The 14,731-nt window shown below is 62.7% G+C and overlaps 7 protein-coding genes across 7 annotated transcripts; 3 read left to right on the forward strand and 4 right to left on the reverse strand.

Annotated features, from left to right (window-relative positions):
• Nucleotides 1-33: 33 nt before the first annotated feature.
• LOC62_03G004096 (uncharacterized protein) lies at nucleotides 34-513 on the reverse strand (the record flags this gene model as incomplete). Its single annotated transcript, XM_062770619.1, has 1 exon — nucleotides 34-513. One exon carries the CDS (start codon nucleotides 511-513, stop codon nucleotides 34-36), a length of 480 nt encoding a protein of 159 aa, XP_062626603.1.
• A 455-nt stretch (nucleotides 514-968) lies between these two features.
• Nucleotides 969-1,928, forward strand: LOC62_03G004097 (uncharacterized protein; the record flags this gene model as incomplete). The annotated part of the gene is made up of 5 exons (XM_062770620.1): nucleotides 969-1,022; nucleotides 1,093-1,158; nucleotides 1,200-1,671; nucleotides 1,727-1,749; nucleotides 1,878-1,928. 5 exons carry the CDS (start codon nucleotides 969-971, stop codon nucleotides 1,926-1,928), a joined length of 666 nt encoding a protein of 221 aa, XP_062626604.1.
• A 454-nt stretch (nucleotides 1,929-2,382) lies between these two features.
• Nucleotides 2,383-3,884, reverse strand: LOC62_03G004098 (uncharacterized protein; the record flags this gene model as incomplete). The annotated part of the gene is made up of 6 exons (XM_062770621.1): nucleotides 2,383-2,530; nucleotides 2,581-2,746; nucleotides 2,804-2,930; nucleotides 2,977-3,496; nucleotides 3,535-3,765; nucleotides 3,802-3,884. The coding sequence occupies 6 exons, from the start codon at nucleotides 3,882-3,884 to the stop codon at nucleotides 2,383-2,385; spliced, it is 1,275 nt and encodes a 424-aa protein (XP_062626605.1).
• A 1,221-nt stretch (nucleotides 3,885-5,105) lies between these two features.
• Nucleotides 5,106-9,297, forward strand: ECM22_0 (Sterol regulatory element-binding protein ECM22; the record flags this gene model as incomplete). Its single annotated transcript, XM_062770622.1, has 17 exons — nucleotides 5,106-5,483; nucleotides 5,518-5,656; nucleotides 5,696-5,829; nucleotides 5,866-5,974; nucleotides 6,011-6,393; nucleotides 6,432-6,586; nucleotides 6,622-6,768; nucleotides 7,026-7,116; nucleotides 7,176-7,411; nucleotides 7,455-7,685; nucleotides 7,718-7,950; nucleotides 7,986-8,527; nucleotides 8,568-8,772; nucleotides 8,819-8,956; nucleotides 9,006-9,043; nucleotides 9,080-9,154; nucleotides 9,193-9,297. 17 exons carry the CDS (start codon nucleotides 5,106-5,108, stop codon nucleotides 9,295-9,297), a joined length of 3,339 nt encoding a protein of 1,112 aa, XP_062626606.1.
• Nucleotides 9,298-9,718: 421 nt separating this feature from the next.
• LOC62_03G004100 (uncharacterized protein) lies at nucleotides 9,719-10,126 on the forward strand (the record flags this gene model as incomplete). The annotated part of the gene is made up of 1 exon (XM_062770623.1): nucleotides 9,719-10,126. One exon carries the CDS (start codon nucleotides 9,719-9,721, stop codon nucleotides 10,124-10,126), a length of 408 nt encoding a protein of 135 aa, XP_062626607.1.
• A 128-nt stretch (nucleotides 10,127-10,254) lies between these two features.
• Nucleotides 10,255-11,836, reverse strand: CSN4 (COP9 signalosome complex subunit 4; the record flags this gene model as incomplete). Its single annotated transcript, XM_062770624.1, has 6 exons — nucleotides 10,255-10,524; nucleotides 10,563-10,934; nucleotides 10,973-11,178; nucleotides 11,217-11,277; nucleotides 11,314-11,745; nucleotides 11,784-11,836. The coding sequence occupies 6 exons, from the start codon at nucleotides 11,834-11,836 to the stop codon at nucleotides 10,290-10,292; spliced, it is 1,359 nt and encodes a 452-aa protein (XP_062626608.1). The 3' UTR covers nucleotides 10,255-10,289.
• Nucleotides 11,837-12,203: 367 nt separating this feature from the next.
• Nucleotides 12,204-14,109, reverse strand: LOC62_03G004102 (uncharacterized protein; the record flags this gene model as incomplete). Its single annotated transcript, XM_062770625.1, has 9 exons — nucleotides 12,204-12,429; nucleotides 12,565-12,690; nucleotides 12,728-12,989; nucleotides 13,029-13,150; nucleotides 13,185-13,294; nucleotides 13,332-13,506; nucleotides 13,560-13,666; nucleotides 13,729-13,882; nucleotides 13,922-14,109. The coding sequence occupies 9 exons, from the start codon at nucleotides 14,107-14,109 to the stop codon at nucleotides 12,204-12,206; spliced, it is 1,470 nt and encodes a 489-aa protein (XP_062626609.1).
• Between the last annotated feature and the right edge of the window lie 622 nt (nucleotides 14,110-14,731).

A 14,731-nucleotide genomic window follows, 5' to 3' on the forward strand; every position in this document is an offset into this window, starting at 1 on the left:
AGGAGACGCAAGCGTTCTTTGCCAAGCTCCCGGCTAATTCGCTGGGTTGTGCGGTGTTGTTGTTGTTTTCTGCGAGCTGGTCATGGGTATTATGACCCTTGGCTCAATGCCGTTCTCCTTGGCCTTGAGGAACTCGGTGTGGACGTCACTGGCCACCTGAATAAGGGCCGAGCACATCGTCACCGATATCGGGTCCTCCGGGAGGCCAGTCTTCTCCATCGAGACCCCTGCGCGGAGCTCGTTGACGTCCAACCGAGCATTGTCGAATGCCTCGTGAATGAGGCCGCCCTTGGTGAGGAGGTTTGAGGGGTAGGGGGGTTGAAGTGTGGGATAATGAGCTGTGGATCGGAACTTGACGTCGTGGGCCGCAAACACCTGCGCCAGCACGCGTCCAGCCAGGTGGCGCTCCTCGAACCAGGCCAACCAGGCCAGACTATTCTCATCACTCGGCTTCGGACTCAGCGAGCCGAGCGCACGACCACATGCGGCAGTGCGCAGGTCTTTCCTCGTCATCTCGGGAGGCCAGGTGCCACAGACTACGTAGGAGCGACCCGTACATAGACGTGATGTGGCGTCCGTCGGCACACTGAGATTGCGGAGGCAACGACCTCTCCTTATCCCACTCACCACCGGCACCCAACACTTCACTTTTCCTCAGTCAGTGGGCGTAAACTGCTGCGCTGATCGTCGTGACACGAGGGCCTCAAGGATGGCCAGGCCCTCGTGGCACGCGCCCGGTATGGCGAGACCGATGGGGCTGGGGCGCAGCTGGCGACGGAGACCGCGGCAGAGGGTGAGACGGGGACGAGGGCGTCAATGATGGTGCAAAGAGCACAGCACCTCGCAGCAGTGCAGCAGGGGGAAGGTGTCGCGCTGGCGACACGGATCGTTTGCCCTTCTTAAGCTCGCAACGGCACAACATCTTTCTCTCTCTTTCCATTCTCTCATTCCCTTCCATCCATCCAACAATGAGCGCCAACAAGGAGACTGAGGCATACTTTGAGCAGCGCCAGAACGACAATGTGAGTGCTGCACCATCCTCTCGCATTCTCAGCAGACAGTCGCACCTTCAGACCGGCTGATGAGACTCAGTGGCGCCCGTTCGGTAAGCCGTACAAGCACGCCACGACTGAGGCATACCATGCCGAGGTCAAGAAGGTGAGTGTCGTCGCGTGGTGGCGGTGCTGAAGCCCTCTCAGAACTCGGACGACAAGCTGGCCACCCTCGAGCCGCTGGCGCGCGACGACTCAACCGAGGGCAAGGAGGGCGAGGCGGCGCCCGTATCCAACAACGACATCAAGCTCCTTCGCGCCTGCCTCGACGCGGCGCTTCTTCTCGAGCCGCAGCTCCGCTGCCCAGTCAAGGACGACGTGGATGGGTGGCGCCGCACGCTCCGCGCCGTTTTTGGCGACGCCGCCCCCAAGATCGGCCCCGCGACGGCCTCGGCCATCGCTCGCGGCGAGGACAAGTTTGCCGAGCACGGTGGGAGCGCCACCACGCCCAACCTGTGCGCGTCGGTCGCCACGTCCGTGTACGGCGACAAGGAGAGCGGCCGCTTCGTCTTCCAGCCGGCCTCGGAGAGCCACGTCTACGTCGTCTGGGGCGGTGCTGGCTCCGCCCTGTCGCCCCAGTACCCGCCGACGCTCATGGAGCGTTGGATCGCCGCGGTCAGTAAGTCTGCCGAGACGGTACGTGCTATGTTGGGGAAGACAACTGACGCCGGTAGCTCCGCAGTCGCTCCTCCAGCTCGTAAGGGACATCGTTCCTTTCGTCTTCGCAACATGCCACTCCACGGCAATTAGTTGCTTCTCCAAAATGACAATGCATGTGTGTACGAGTGGGTCAGGGGGCAGACGGAGGTGCGGTTGCTTAGCCAGGAGCGGAGCATCGAGGATGTGGACCATCTCCGTGCGATCTCCCTCGTCTAATGCAGATGCGAGACCATGGTGCACGAGCAGACGCCCTAGTTGGCAAGTCTCTGGTCGGGAGGCCCAGTCAGACCCCGCGCCTCGGCCCCGCCTGCAACTCCACCACTCGCGGTTACAGCACGCCCTGGTGATCTACACGGTGCTCAGGTCGCGCCATACATGCCCCATGACGTGCTCGATGTCCCAGCAGCGAGCTGTTCAGCTGACGCGAGGGCAATGTCTCACAAGCGGGCGTGCTGGTGGGCGGCTGCTGGGTGGGTCGTTTCGGCTGAACGAGTCACACCAACGGAACAAGGCCATAAACAATGCATGGTATGGAGGGAATTGCACACGCGTCTCTCAACTGCAGAAATGTATGTGTACAAAAAGAAGCGGCCGTGTCCGAGGCTGTTGGAACTTGCGGCCGCACGGGCTAGACGTGGGTCCGCGTGAGGCTGGGCCGGAGTGGCGCCAGTCACTGCCCAGAAGGGCCTGTGGCGTGAAGGTCAGAACCCGTCTTCTTCTCGACGAGTTGGTAGACGCTAGAGAGGCTCCACTCAGGGAAGAGGTCGTCAACAAGCCGGGGGTGAATGTAGCCCCTCTCCTGTTCCTCCTCCACCAGCCTGACAGTCAGCAAAGGCCGAGATTGTCGACTGCAGACCATGGGACTCACGTCTTGAGCTTGGTGTCGAAGTGGTCCGGGAGCGCGCTGTCACACTCACTGCCGGGAAGGGAGTCACTATGGGGGGCTCCGCACGGGTCGAGGTAGATGTGCAGGTTGTCCCACACGTTGTCGAGACGGCCGTACCCGCGGCCAAAGTTCGCCTTCAGCGTGTCGACTGTAATGTCAGCCCAGTCCCTTCGCGGATCGGGCTCGGCCCGCGGCCAGAGCTCACTGATGTCAAAGATTACCTGCACCCCCTCCTCGTCCTCTCCGGCGCTATAGTTGGACGCCCAGTGGTAGGGCGTCAGGCGCACAGTGCGCGTCAGGGCGTCGATCGAGATCCCACGCTTCTTGGCGACCTGGCGTGATGTTAGCTGGGAGCGTCGGCGATCGGGGCGTGCTCACGATCTCGGCCACCTCGTCCGTCATGCGCCTGTCGCGGACGCGCCAGGCAGCCTCGTGCGGGTGGCACGTCTTGCGGGCCGGGCTAAACTGCGGGACCCAGTCGTCGCCCTCGAGGTCGAAGCCGTGGCTGAGGTAGCGGTCGGCAAGGGTGCTGAGCTGGTCGTCGAATGAATCTCCTTCCGGCTGCTGGTTGAGGATAGCAAGGTTGTTGCTGTCGGCCGAGGTGGGGGCGGGCGTGGGCGTGCGGTACGCCATGTTGACGGACGCAGCGACACACAGCCTCGTGACTCCTGCCCAGGCGTCGAGAAGCTCGTCGGGCACGGGGCGGGCGAGATCGGCGCGCACGAGGTCGTGCGGCGTACGGCCCGAGGTCGTGAGGAACGCCCGGAACATGTAGATGCTGTATGCCGCAAACACGTCGACAAGGAGCCTCAGCGTCGCCTGAATGACGCGAAACTCCTCTTGACCCTCTTTGGCGACCTCGTCAGAAGGACGGCCACCGAACGGCATCTTGAACTGCCTTTGGTGTTAGTTTACTTTCAGAGAAATATGACTCACTTGAGCGCGTTCTCGAGCTGGTTCTGAGGAACACGGCCGAGCTGGAAACGCTCGAGAAGCTCGTCGTCACTGTCGGGGGGCTGCTCGTCCGAACGAAGAATGTTGAGAACCACCACACGCAGGCGGTTGGGCGTAGTCCGCTCGCTACGGCCCACCTCAGCCACGGCGAACTGGAAGGCGAGCTTGGTGAGAGTAGTGGCTCGGAACAAAGTCTCGACACGGTGGTTTGCGCTTGAAATCAGTTGCCATTGTAGGGTCGCGACTCACAACGTAGGCTGCCCGCCATTCTGCTCTGCAGCAGTGTGCAGGGTACCCTGGGCAGGTGTACTGGAAGTGCTGTTGTGCGACATGTCACAAGGTTGCTGGGTTGGTAGGTTGCTGGGTTGGTAGGTTGCTGGGTTGGTAGGTTGCTGGGTTGGTAGGTTGGTGTCTGAGAAAATGAAGAGGGGGAGAGTGAAGAGAAACGTTAAAGTGAGAAGAAAAGGGGTGGAGTGAGAAGATATAGTGCGAGGATGTGAACCAGGTTGGGTGGGTGCTGAGGGGAACGTTTCTGCGTCGATGCGCCCTCGCCGACGTGTCAACACGCACGCGCGCACGCACACGAGGTGCGGATGTCCTTTTGCTGTTGTCGCTGGGGCGCGCATTGTTCGAACGGGGCGCATGAAGGCCTGTCGCTCCAGACCCATCTATGGCAGAGCACTGTCTCACACTGCATGGACGACGACGCGACGACGCGACCACCCTACTGGCATCTGTCCCTCCTCGGTCGTCTCGAGAGGCGAACAAACTGCCCAAGTGCCACAAGCACATCCGTGTAGCAGGGCGGAATCAAATCATCCCACTGTGCACCAAGTCTACCGTCCACATGCTCGGCCACTGTCACAACTGCCCACATCCAGTCCTGCAAATGGTCGGCTTGGGTGAGGGGCGCCAAGCTAGGCTAGGCAGCCTGCAATGCATGCTGTAGAGTGGTATGGGCTGCGAATGACCACGCCACGACCGCCGACTCCGCCCCGAAGATCACCTGGCGTCCGGGGGGCGTCTCAGGACCCGCCACGCCACATGACGTAGGGCGTGTCCCGCATAGTGAGCTCGTGTGCAGGCGGCTGCGCGGTGCGGGACGCGGCACTGTCTCAGACTACCTTTTTTATCGACGTCTGCGCGGGTGTTGATGTTTGGTGGGCTGAGCCGGTTTCGTCTTGAGGCCAGGCATCCTCTGGCCGCGTAGCTCGTGTTTAAAGCTCATTCAAAGGCTCATTCTCATCGCGGTCCACATCGTACTCTGTATCGCCTCGGCTCACGCGTCACACTCTACCTCACTTGTATTCATACCACTTGCACAGTGTTCAATTCATCGACCCGACCTGAGACGTGCACTGCAAACTGCGGCTATCCTACTCCTCGGCCCTGTGCCTTTCGCCCAACCTTGGTCGCGTTTCACCCAACTCATAGAACTAGGCCAACCCCTAAATTATTTAGTCGCCGCCTGACCCACCGACCGACCGACGCGGCTGCCAGAGAGCCAAAACACAACCCATCGCCGTCACAAGCTCAACATTACCCACACCACCATGACGGCCCCACTGCTGCCCCCGCCATCCCCGGCGCGCGCGTCGTCGCACCACAGGCGGAGATCGACGCTGCTCACCCTCGCCGGCGTCGTCTTCGTCATCATCTCGCTGTACTACGTCCCCTTGCTCCCCCGGAGCCAGCAGCCAAAGGCTACCCACGCACCAGAACTCGACGACAAGGGGCGCTGGAAGCCGCCCAACGCGACACACGGCCACACTGCGCCCCACGGCTCGGCGGAGGCAGTGCTCGTCGCGGCCAAGCCTGCCGCTGGGGACCACTACAAGACCACGGCGGGGTACCGGTGGGACTGCGAGGCCAAGCTCCGCGCTCTCACAGCCTGTACCGCTCGCAACGACTGCGCACCACAGGCGTCCAACGTGAGTCGGCCTCGCTAGTTGTGCTGACCCCCAGATCGTCATCTTTGGCGCGTACTACTGCGACGAGGCAATATTCAGCAATGGCCAGAGTCGTGAGGCGCACTGGTGTCGCAGCATGGTTCACTCGCTCGAGCGCCAGGGGTTCACAGTGCTGATCGCGCGCAACGACTTTGGTGGGTAACCGCGACTTGGCACAGGGCTGAGACGCGCAGAATACATCTACCATCTCTACCGCCAGATGCCGGACCTCGTGCGCGTGGTGATTGGCGACAACGAGTGGCCGTCTGGTCGGCCAGAAGACTGGTTCAAGACGGACGAGCGGCCAGATGGCATCCCGGCGTGGAAGGTGAGTGCGAGGCCGTGGCAACAACGCTGACGCCAGTTCTTCCACTTCCACTACAACCCGACCGAGCACGGCAACGGGTTCGTTGGGAACGCCTGGGCAGTTGCCGCCGAGCCCGAGGACTGGCGCCCGGAGCATGACCGATGGAGTAGGTCGCGTGCGCTGGGCGGGCCGCTGACATTAGACTACACCTACCTGGGCCTCTCGCTCGAGGACACGCTTGTCCGCCCGCTCGGCTTCCACGACCGCCGCGCGCGTGCCTTTATCCTGGGTAACAAGAAGGAGTACTACTACAAGAACGCGGCGTGGCCCGACGACTTCTTCACGCGCGCCAAAGCCGAGCTGCGCCAGACGTACCCCGATTTCGAGTTCATTTCGACTGTGCCAGGGCCTCATGGAGAGGACCACGAGGGCATGCCCAAGGGCATTAGGAATGTGGGCGAGCTGAGCCTCAAGGACTGGGAGGGCGAGCTGGCCCCTGCGCGTGTCATGATCGGGCTGGGGCAGCCAAAACTGAGCCTGGGAGCGTACAAGGCGTTGCAGATGAGTCTGCCGTTTGTCAATCCTGTGGGTGGGAGCCGATTGATGGTGCGCTGACCCGGCAGCACTGGGGCGACGAGACCGACCCGCTCCGCTGGGACGATGTTCAGCACTCGACGCTGCGCACCGAGGTCGAGCCATACGTCTACCAGGTCAAGGCAGGCGATTTCGACGGCTTTTTGCGTGCCATCCACAAGGCTCTTGAGAAGCCCATGTTGCCGTGAGTATCCTACCTCTGACACTGCTGACGTTTAGAAAACACTACGCGCGCATGACAGACAAGGCTCTCGACCGGCGGATGTACGAGTTTGTTCACCACGACTGGAAGCACGCGGCGTCGATCATTCTCGAGCAACGCAAGAAGGGCGTCGAGACGCAGAACTCGGGCAAGCTGTTTGTTCTGTAGGGGGATGGAGGTGTGCTTGTGCTTGTATCATCAAATGTATTGCATGGTTGCCTGCGACATGCTTGCCGTCGGCACCAAGTAGCCGCCAAGACGGGCCGATGATTTAGCCGCGCATGATGGGCGGCTGTGATCCGGCAACCCGCAGTCAACCGCTCATCTCCCCCCACAACAACTCGCCTTTGTGCAATCTCCATCTAATCAACGCAGACGCAGCCGCCTTATCGATGTCCGAGCCTGCCGAGCAAGGTGCAAGCTCGTCGAGTGGCCCGACGGACCGGGTGCACCGGCGGCCGTTCCACAAGCGCACCAAGACGGGGTGTCTCCCGTGCCGCGAGCACAAGAAGGTACGCGGCGGCCCAGCCTAGCCGACGAGCGGGCGCCATACTGACTGACCGGCGCACAGAAATGCGACGAGCAGACCCCCATCTGCAAGCGCTGCCGCACGAACAAGCGGTCGTGCGTATATCCCCCCGGCGCGCTCCCGGGGTCACTGTCCCGCCAGCGCTCTGAAGGCGTCGAGCTGGACCCCGGCATGGACATTGACACTACGACACGGCGCGACCGACGGCCAGAGGAGCAGGCGGCCGCGGCGGCGCTGTTCTCCATTGGCGATGTTGGAGAGCTGGACCGGACGCCGAGGTGGGTACGAATTCAAGGAAGACGCGCTCACGCCCCCGCCTAGATCCGACGACATCCTTTCGCTCGTGATGGACACGCCGCAGAGTCTACGGCCGTCGTCGACCACGCCGCAGGGCCTGACTCTTCCCGTGTCCACACCAGCCCCACCACCGGCGCCTGGCCTGGCGTACGACCCCAGCCTGTTCTGGGACGAGGGGGCCGTGTCGTTACCCACCAACATGGCCGGCACGCGCAAGGAGGACTTTGTCGCGCGCATGTTTGGCGCGAGTGACCAGTGAGTCGGCCGTAGGACACCGCTGATGCCAGACTCCTCGCCGAGCTCCTCCTCGACGCTACGGCCGTCGGGCTCATCCCCCCCGGCGACGCGGACGAGACGGAGACCGAGGTGCTCCTTGGCCCGCAGTTCCCGCGCCGCGTCGAGTTCCCCCGGCTGTTCGCGCCGAGCGGATACATTGACCTTCCTGACGCGACCGACGAGGACCTGCTCACGTTCTTCTTTGAGCTGGCGTCGCGCACCGTCGTGGCACTGGATACGAACGGTGCGTGCGCGTGTGGGTGGCGCAGCTGACCCCAGACAACCCGGTGCGCACCTGCTTCCTGCCCGTACCGCTGCACAACTCGCCGACCGACTCGGGCAAGGCGCTCCACTCGGCGCTGCTGCACTCGGTCCTGTGCGTGTCCGCGATCCACTGCCACACCGTGTCCCAGCGCCGCCCGGACGGCGTGTTCCCAGACTACCATGCCCAGGTGGTGCACCACCGTCTACAGGCGTTCCACTGCCTGCGGGAGAGCGCCGAAAAGCAGCTCGTCGAGAAGCTCGAGCAGAGCGAGGTGGAGAGCAGGACCGCGGCAGTGCTGTTGCTTCTCCTCGCGAGCGTGTTTGACGGCGACGCAAAGCTCGTCCCCACGCTGCTCAAGAACGCCGAGCTCGACCTCCCCCGCTGTGGGCCGGAAAACTCGGCGAGCTACTACGTCGCCATGCACTCGATCTACCGCATCATGGACGCGCTTGCTCGGCAGCAGCTGGTCGATATTCACAGCTTGGCGTGGTCGACATTCACGACGGACCGGTGGATCCAGCGTGCGGCAGTCATTGTGAAGAACATCTCTGGGACGGTGGGTGCGGCAGAAGCTCGCGCTGCTGACAACCCCGCAGACCCAAGACACCCTGCTCCGCTTTGCCCGCTGCCACAACCTCATCATCAAGCACTCGCAGCTGCGCGAGCAGCTCGCCGACCCGGCCAACTCGGGGACGACGCCGCAGCTGTCGTGGCAGATGGCCGAGCTCGAGGCCAAGCTCGACTTTGAGGAGGGCGAGCTCGCTGACACGACGGGCGTCGTGCCCAAGGACGAGGAGCTGCGTGAGTCGAACCGCCTGCCCCTTGCAGCGTCACTGACGCCAAACAGACCGCGTCAACGTCGGTATCCAGATGTGGCGGTGCGCGCTGCGCGTGTACATTCTCCGGTCGGTCTTTGGCGCGACGTCATCCGACAAGCGGGTCGCGCAGTGCTTGCGGACAGTGCTGGACGTGGCGCCGTCGACGAGTACGTCGCTGGGTGGATCTGGGCACGGCGGGCACAGCTGACGACACAGCGCGGGGCACCGAGGTGGGGTATGTTTGGCCCATGATCGTGAGTGTGCTTCTGTGCGCGTGGTTCTGACGCCAGATTGTGGGCTGTGAGGCCATCACACCGGAGGACAAGGCCGCCGTGATCAAGATCATCCAGCGCTGCCAGTGGAAGGTGGGTGGTGGTGGTTTGTTTGTGGCTGACGACGACAGCACTCGGCGCCGCCCCGTATCGCCGAGGTGGTGGTCAAGGCGGCCTGGGAGGGCAAGGACTGGCAGACCTCTCTGCGGGAGCGAGGCTGTCCGCTTCTAATCTAGGCAGTGTGCAGGTGGGCGTTCAGCGTGACGTCGGGTGTGTTTCTTGCTACTGCTGCTGCGGCATGCATCCATTTGTGCCCTCTTGTAAACGGCACGAGATCTGCCTCGCTTACGCCTTACGCGGTTTTGTGCTGGTTATAGACGAGACGAGCGTGACACTGAGGGGCAATCATGACGTTTTGGTCGATCAGTAGCGCTTGTTTCAATTACTTCAGAGGTTGTGCCGAGGTCGTGCCCGTCGCTCTTGCTCGCTTGCTTGACGTGCCGCGGAACGCGAAGAGTCGCCCAGTATAGATGTACATGGCAGAGGCGCAGCCAGACGAGGCTATAAAGGCGATGGATGTTCTCACGCAGAGTCAAAGGCCATCATCAAAAGCGACACCCGCCAAAACAAAAGCACGACCACGGCACGACCACCACCATGCCCCGCTCAACCCAGTCCCCCTCGGCCATCATCAGCGCCATCATCCTGCTGCTCGCGTTTGTCGTCCTCCCGCTCGCCCTGGCGGACGTCAAGCCCGTCGAGGCAGCAGCCGCGCAAGCCGAAGCGGTCGGCGACACTGCCGACGCCGCCGCCGAGAGCGTCGCAGCCGCCGCGGCGTACGCCAAGGCCTCAGCTGCCGCTGCGGCCGACAGCGCGTACTCTGCCCTCACGCACCCCGCTGTCGGGATCGCCGTCGCCCTCGTCGCTGTTGCTGTGGGCGGGTTCCTCATCGCCCCCGTGGCGCAGCGCTTCTTCGTCAAGCAGATTGAGAAGGAGGCCGAGCGCGAGGCTGAGGGCGAGGCCAAGGCTGCTGGCAAGAAGGAGCTCGAGAGCTTGTTGAAGTGAGAGTTGAGGGGGCGGAGGCGCCGGCGACGACGACGAAAGGGGTGCGCCACGACGATACGATATACACACGACACATTACCTGTGCCATGACCCTTGTAGCTACTTTCACTATCTGCATCACATGCCATGCTAGCTAATATGTACAACTCGGCGCGGCTGCCGCCTACGCCTTGACCAGGCCGCGTGCCTGGATCTGCGCCGCCACGCTCTCGACCTTGAGACTCGTCGCGCGGATGCGGTCGTCCCAGCGCTCAGTCCACGACACGGGCTCGACCTCCTTCTCGACGTGCTCGATGCCGAGACCGCCCGCCGTGCCCTGCGCGTCGGCGTCCGTGTCGTGGCTCGGGCGCGACTCGAAGTAGAGCAGGCCGAGGGGCTGGTCGATCCACGCGCGGAGACTGGTGTGTCAGTTGTCATGCAGAAAGCTGCAACTCACCGCCCCTGCTCAATCATGCGCCGCGACATGCTCTCGGCGGACGCGGCGTCGACGCCCAGCAGCGCGCCGAGGCCGTCAAACCCAATGTTGTCGTACACCTGCGCACACGCGTTGACGTTGTGCTCGCGCACCGCGCGCTCCAGAACCGTGCCGCCTCCCTCGACGATCGCGCGCTGGTGCTCCTCCAGCCCGCGCTCAAACTCGTGCACCTCCTCGGGGCGCACAATGTACTCGAGCAGCATCTTGCGAAGCATGGTAGAGAGGTGTGCGGGGAGAGACGTCTGCACCCGCTCGTCGCGGTTCAGCGACGCGAGGATGCGCGAGCGCTGTGGGCCTGCTGGGGCCAGAATTGATGTGGTGACAGCCGACGAGCTGGGACGTGTCAGAACCATCATTGCGGCCACACTCACAGCATCTGGATCCTGTCCTCCTCCGCAATCGCCGAGTTGAAGCTAATCTCATGGTACTTTTGCGCCGCCTCGGCGAAGCGCGCCGCAAAGTCGAGCAGACGTGCCTGAGAGAGGCGGTACGCCAGCTGCGTCTCCTTGTCCTTTGACGTGTGGATGAGCAGCGACGCGCGGGAGAAGTATGTCTGCGCTGCACCGGACTCGCCGCACTTGGGGGGTCAGCTGCTGTACCGACGACGCGCCTCACCTCGAGCAGCAACCGCACAATCTTGATGTACACTGCGAGCTTCTCCTCGTCGGGAACAATCCTGATGGGTTAGCGGGAACCCTGTTCTTGTACCCACCTCGAGCCGTCGAGCGGGATACGCATCAGGGCACGCGCAGCGCCGAGCCAGTCCTCGTCGCGCTGGAGGATGCCCGAGAGGACATGCCTCAGCGCCGTCGTCTGCTCCTCGCACCAGCCCGCCAAGTCGCCAGCAAGCACGCCCTCGACGACCTCGCGGCGCACGTCGTCGCGGCCAGTGAAGGCCGCCAGGCCCGCCGCGTCCCACTTGGCGCGGTCGTCGTCCGCCTCGGCGGCCAGCGTGGGGCGGTAGTCTGTCCCCGCCGCGAGCGCCGCCACGTAGTCGCCGAGCACGCGGCGCCCGACGACCATCGCCATCGAGGTCGACGTCGTAAAGTGCCGCCCAAAGGCCGTCAGGTCGGCCGCCGACGCCGTGGGCGTGAGCAGCGTCGCGAGGAGGGAGAGGTAGGCATCGATCTTCTCGCGTTGGTTTCTGATGTTAGCGGGTGCGCAGAACACATGAACACCCACGATATGGACTGGATCGAGGCCAGGTTTGGCGTGATCGTGCTGTCGACGTCCATGATGCCAAAGTGAGTGATGAGAGCGAAGGCCTCCTTCCTTCGCTCTCAAGGTGACGTGAGTGACGACGAGTGGAGGTCGGGTGGTCGGGATTTGGCTCCGTCGGGACACGTGGTAACCACGTGGCAACCACCACTCAGCGAGAGCTCGAGAGCACGAGAGCGTCGAGAGGCACTGGAGCCAGATCGAGAGGCAGATGAGACAGGAGGCTCGTAAGCCGTGAACGCGATGCTCAACGCCGGCGAAGACTGCACTGACCCACAACCCGCGTCTCTCCTTCACCAAGACCACCGTGGCCTAGAAGTACCATCTAACACCTTCTACAAAACAACTCTATCACCCACCACTGGCGCCGGCGCCGTCACTCGCCTAGTCCTTCTTCTCCTCCTTGGGCTTGTCCCACCCTTCCTGCCACAGAATGCCCTTGCACACGCTGTAGGGCTCCCAGCACGCCTTGATCTGGACGTCGGGGTAGTGCGGGTGGACGCCGCCGTTGGCGGCAATGACGGCGCGGTACTCGCCCTCCCAGTCGGTCTCGAGGAGCACCTCGCGGACCTTGGCGCGGACGCCTTGCAGCGTCATCTCGGCGGGGATGCTGCCGACGTCAGCACGAGTGCACTAACCCACTAAAGCCAGCGACACTCACTACGACGGGATGGGCGTGCTGACTGCCCTCTTGAGCTGCCTGATCAAGTCGTCCGGGTCGCTCATGTTGTAGTTGTACACGTACGGCTCGGGGAAGCCGCTCACGTGCCCGTGCTGCACGTACTGGCTGCCCCACTTGGCATCTGGGTGGTGGTCGGGCTGCGGGCCCTTGTCGGTAAAGTATGGCATGACGGCAGGGACGCCGAGGCACCTGCGGGCTGTCAGCTTGGCCGAGGGGGTCCACTTACATGGCGATGTATGGGCTCGGCGAGATGATGGGCTGGCCGATACCGATAATGGCCTTTTGGCGGCTGAGCAGGCGCGAGTACTGCACCGACGACATGGTGCCCCTGATGTCAAAGGCGTCAGGGATCTCCATCACCCTGCCGATGCCGTCCTTCTTCTGCGTCGGCGCGATCAGGTCGTAGCCTGGTCCGTGGGCCTTGAGCGCGGCCGCAAGGTCTCCCCACTTGTCGTGCATGGCCTTGTTACTGTCTTCATGGAAGTATGCTGTGCGAGGTCAGAGGTTGGATCGGTTGCGCTACTCACAGGCAAACTTGGCGAGGAAGATGGCCGAATTGTCCTTCTCCTCGAACGGGACGTACTTTGCGCGCAGGCAGCGCTGCTCGATCGAGATCGGGAGGTACGTGTGCTTGTCGTAGGGATACGGGCTGGTGTGAGTAAAGCACCGATAGTCACACTTACACAAACTGCCACTTCTTCCCAAGAGGGTGGAACGACCAGTCGTGGGGGATCCCAAACTGTGCCCCTGGGTTGAGGCCGGGACCGCCGTACTCCGCGTTCTTCGAACCCCACTGGAGGCGTCAGGACAGCAGCTCCGGGGCCACTTACAAAGTTGACGGTGAAGACCTTCCACGAGGGGAGCACGCCGAGGCGCTCTGGTGGGATGATGCTCACGTCGTGCCGGAACTTTGGGTCGCTGGCTGGGACGACATCCTCGGGCCGGACGCACCCCGGTGACTGGAGGCAGTTCATGGCGAAGAGGCCTTCGGTCCAGTACGAGTGACTGGGGGGTGTTTAACGACTGCCACGCCACTACAGCTGCTGGAGACAACTCACAGTGACTCGTTGAGCAGACGCGTTGCGTTCCAGCTCGTTTCCAGACCGGCATGGTTCCCGCCATGGAAGGTCCAGAACCTAAAGTTGAGTTCTTCTGCCGCCTTCATCTGCGAGGGAGGATTAGAGTTTTGAGTTTGACAATGGAAGCAGGCCCCGTGGCGCCACTCACGATGGGCAGCAGCCAAATAGTCTCGCCGCCAGTGTTGAACTTCATCTGCATGTATGGCGAGTCGCTGATAATGAGCGGGTAGGCGGGGCAGTCGAGGACGCCGAGAATACAGCGCTCGACGTGATCGATGGCGTCGCGCGTGATCTGGTCCATGCTGGCGGTCAGCAAAGCCGTCTCTGCACTCTTATCTCACTTGAACTGGTCCTCGACCTCGCGGAAGCGCTGCATCTGACGGAACTGGCGCGCACGGCGGCAGCTGGGCGGGTCGTTGGCGGGCACATCGTGGTAGTCCCACCCGGCGCACGGGTCCGACTTGGGCACGTTCTCGAACCGCGAGTGGCTCGACCCCTCGGACGTGAAGACGGTCTGGTGCCACTCCATGCGGGCGGCTGTCAGCGCGCCGGGAACGCCCTTGAAGGCTCCTCTGAAGGGGAAGGCATTTTTGAAGGCCGTAATGGTCGAGTGGGAGGACGTCGCGTCGTCGGCCTGGAGGTGGTAGTGGGTCGTCGCGAGGAGCACGAGCGCCACAAAGCTGAGAAACAGCCCCGCCGCGCGGGTTGGTCGGAAACGCGCCAGCATTCCAGCAGTCGTCTTTGTCGGTACGTCAGTAGTTATGAGAGAGAAGGAGAGAGTGAACGCGTCGAGTGTTTGCGATAGGGAGGCGGCGGTGCGGAGGGGAGGCAGGGGGCATGCCATTTCCACCATGATTTCCACGGCATGCGCGCTGTGAAGCCCTTCTGCTTGGGGTTCAGGCGATTTGCATCTCGTCATCCATCTATCGACGGGCCCCTGCTCTATTATGAACCACCTTATGCTACGAGGCCTGAGAGTACTCACTTCCCTCGTAGTGTACCTTGGTTCGAGGAACTGTCTCACCATAATCCGCTGGCGACACCGAAATTTCATCAGGCATTCCTCCCCGGAGCAGAGCGCAGGCGACGAACGGTGATAGCAAGCGAAACGCAGGGGGCAGGCAGGAATGGGGTTACCAAAACGCGTGTGC

This window comes from Vanrija pseudolonga, chromosome 3, assembly GCF_020906515.1.
Source record: "Vanrija pseudolonga chromosome 3, complete sequence".
In the NCBI taxonomy this organism is placed as follows: Eukaryota; Fungi; Basidiomycota; class Tremellomycetes; order Trichosporonales; family Trichosporonaceae; genus Vanrija; species Vanrija pseudolonga.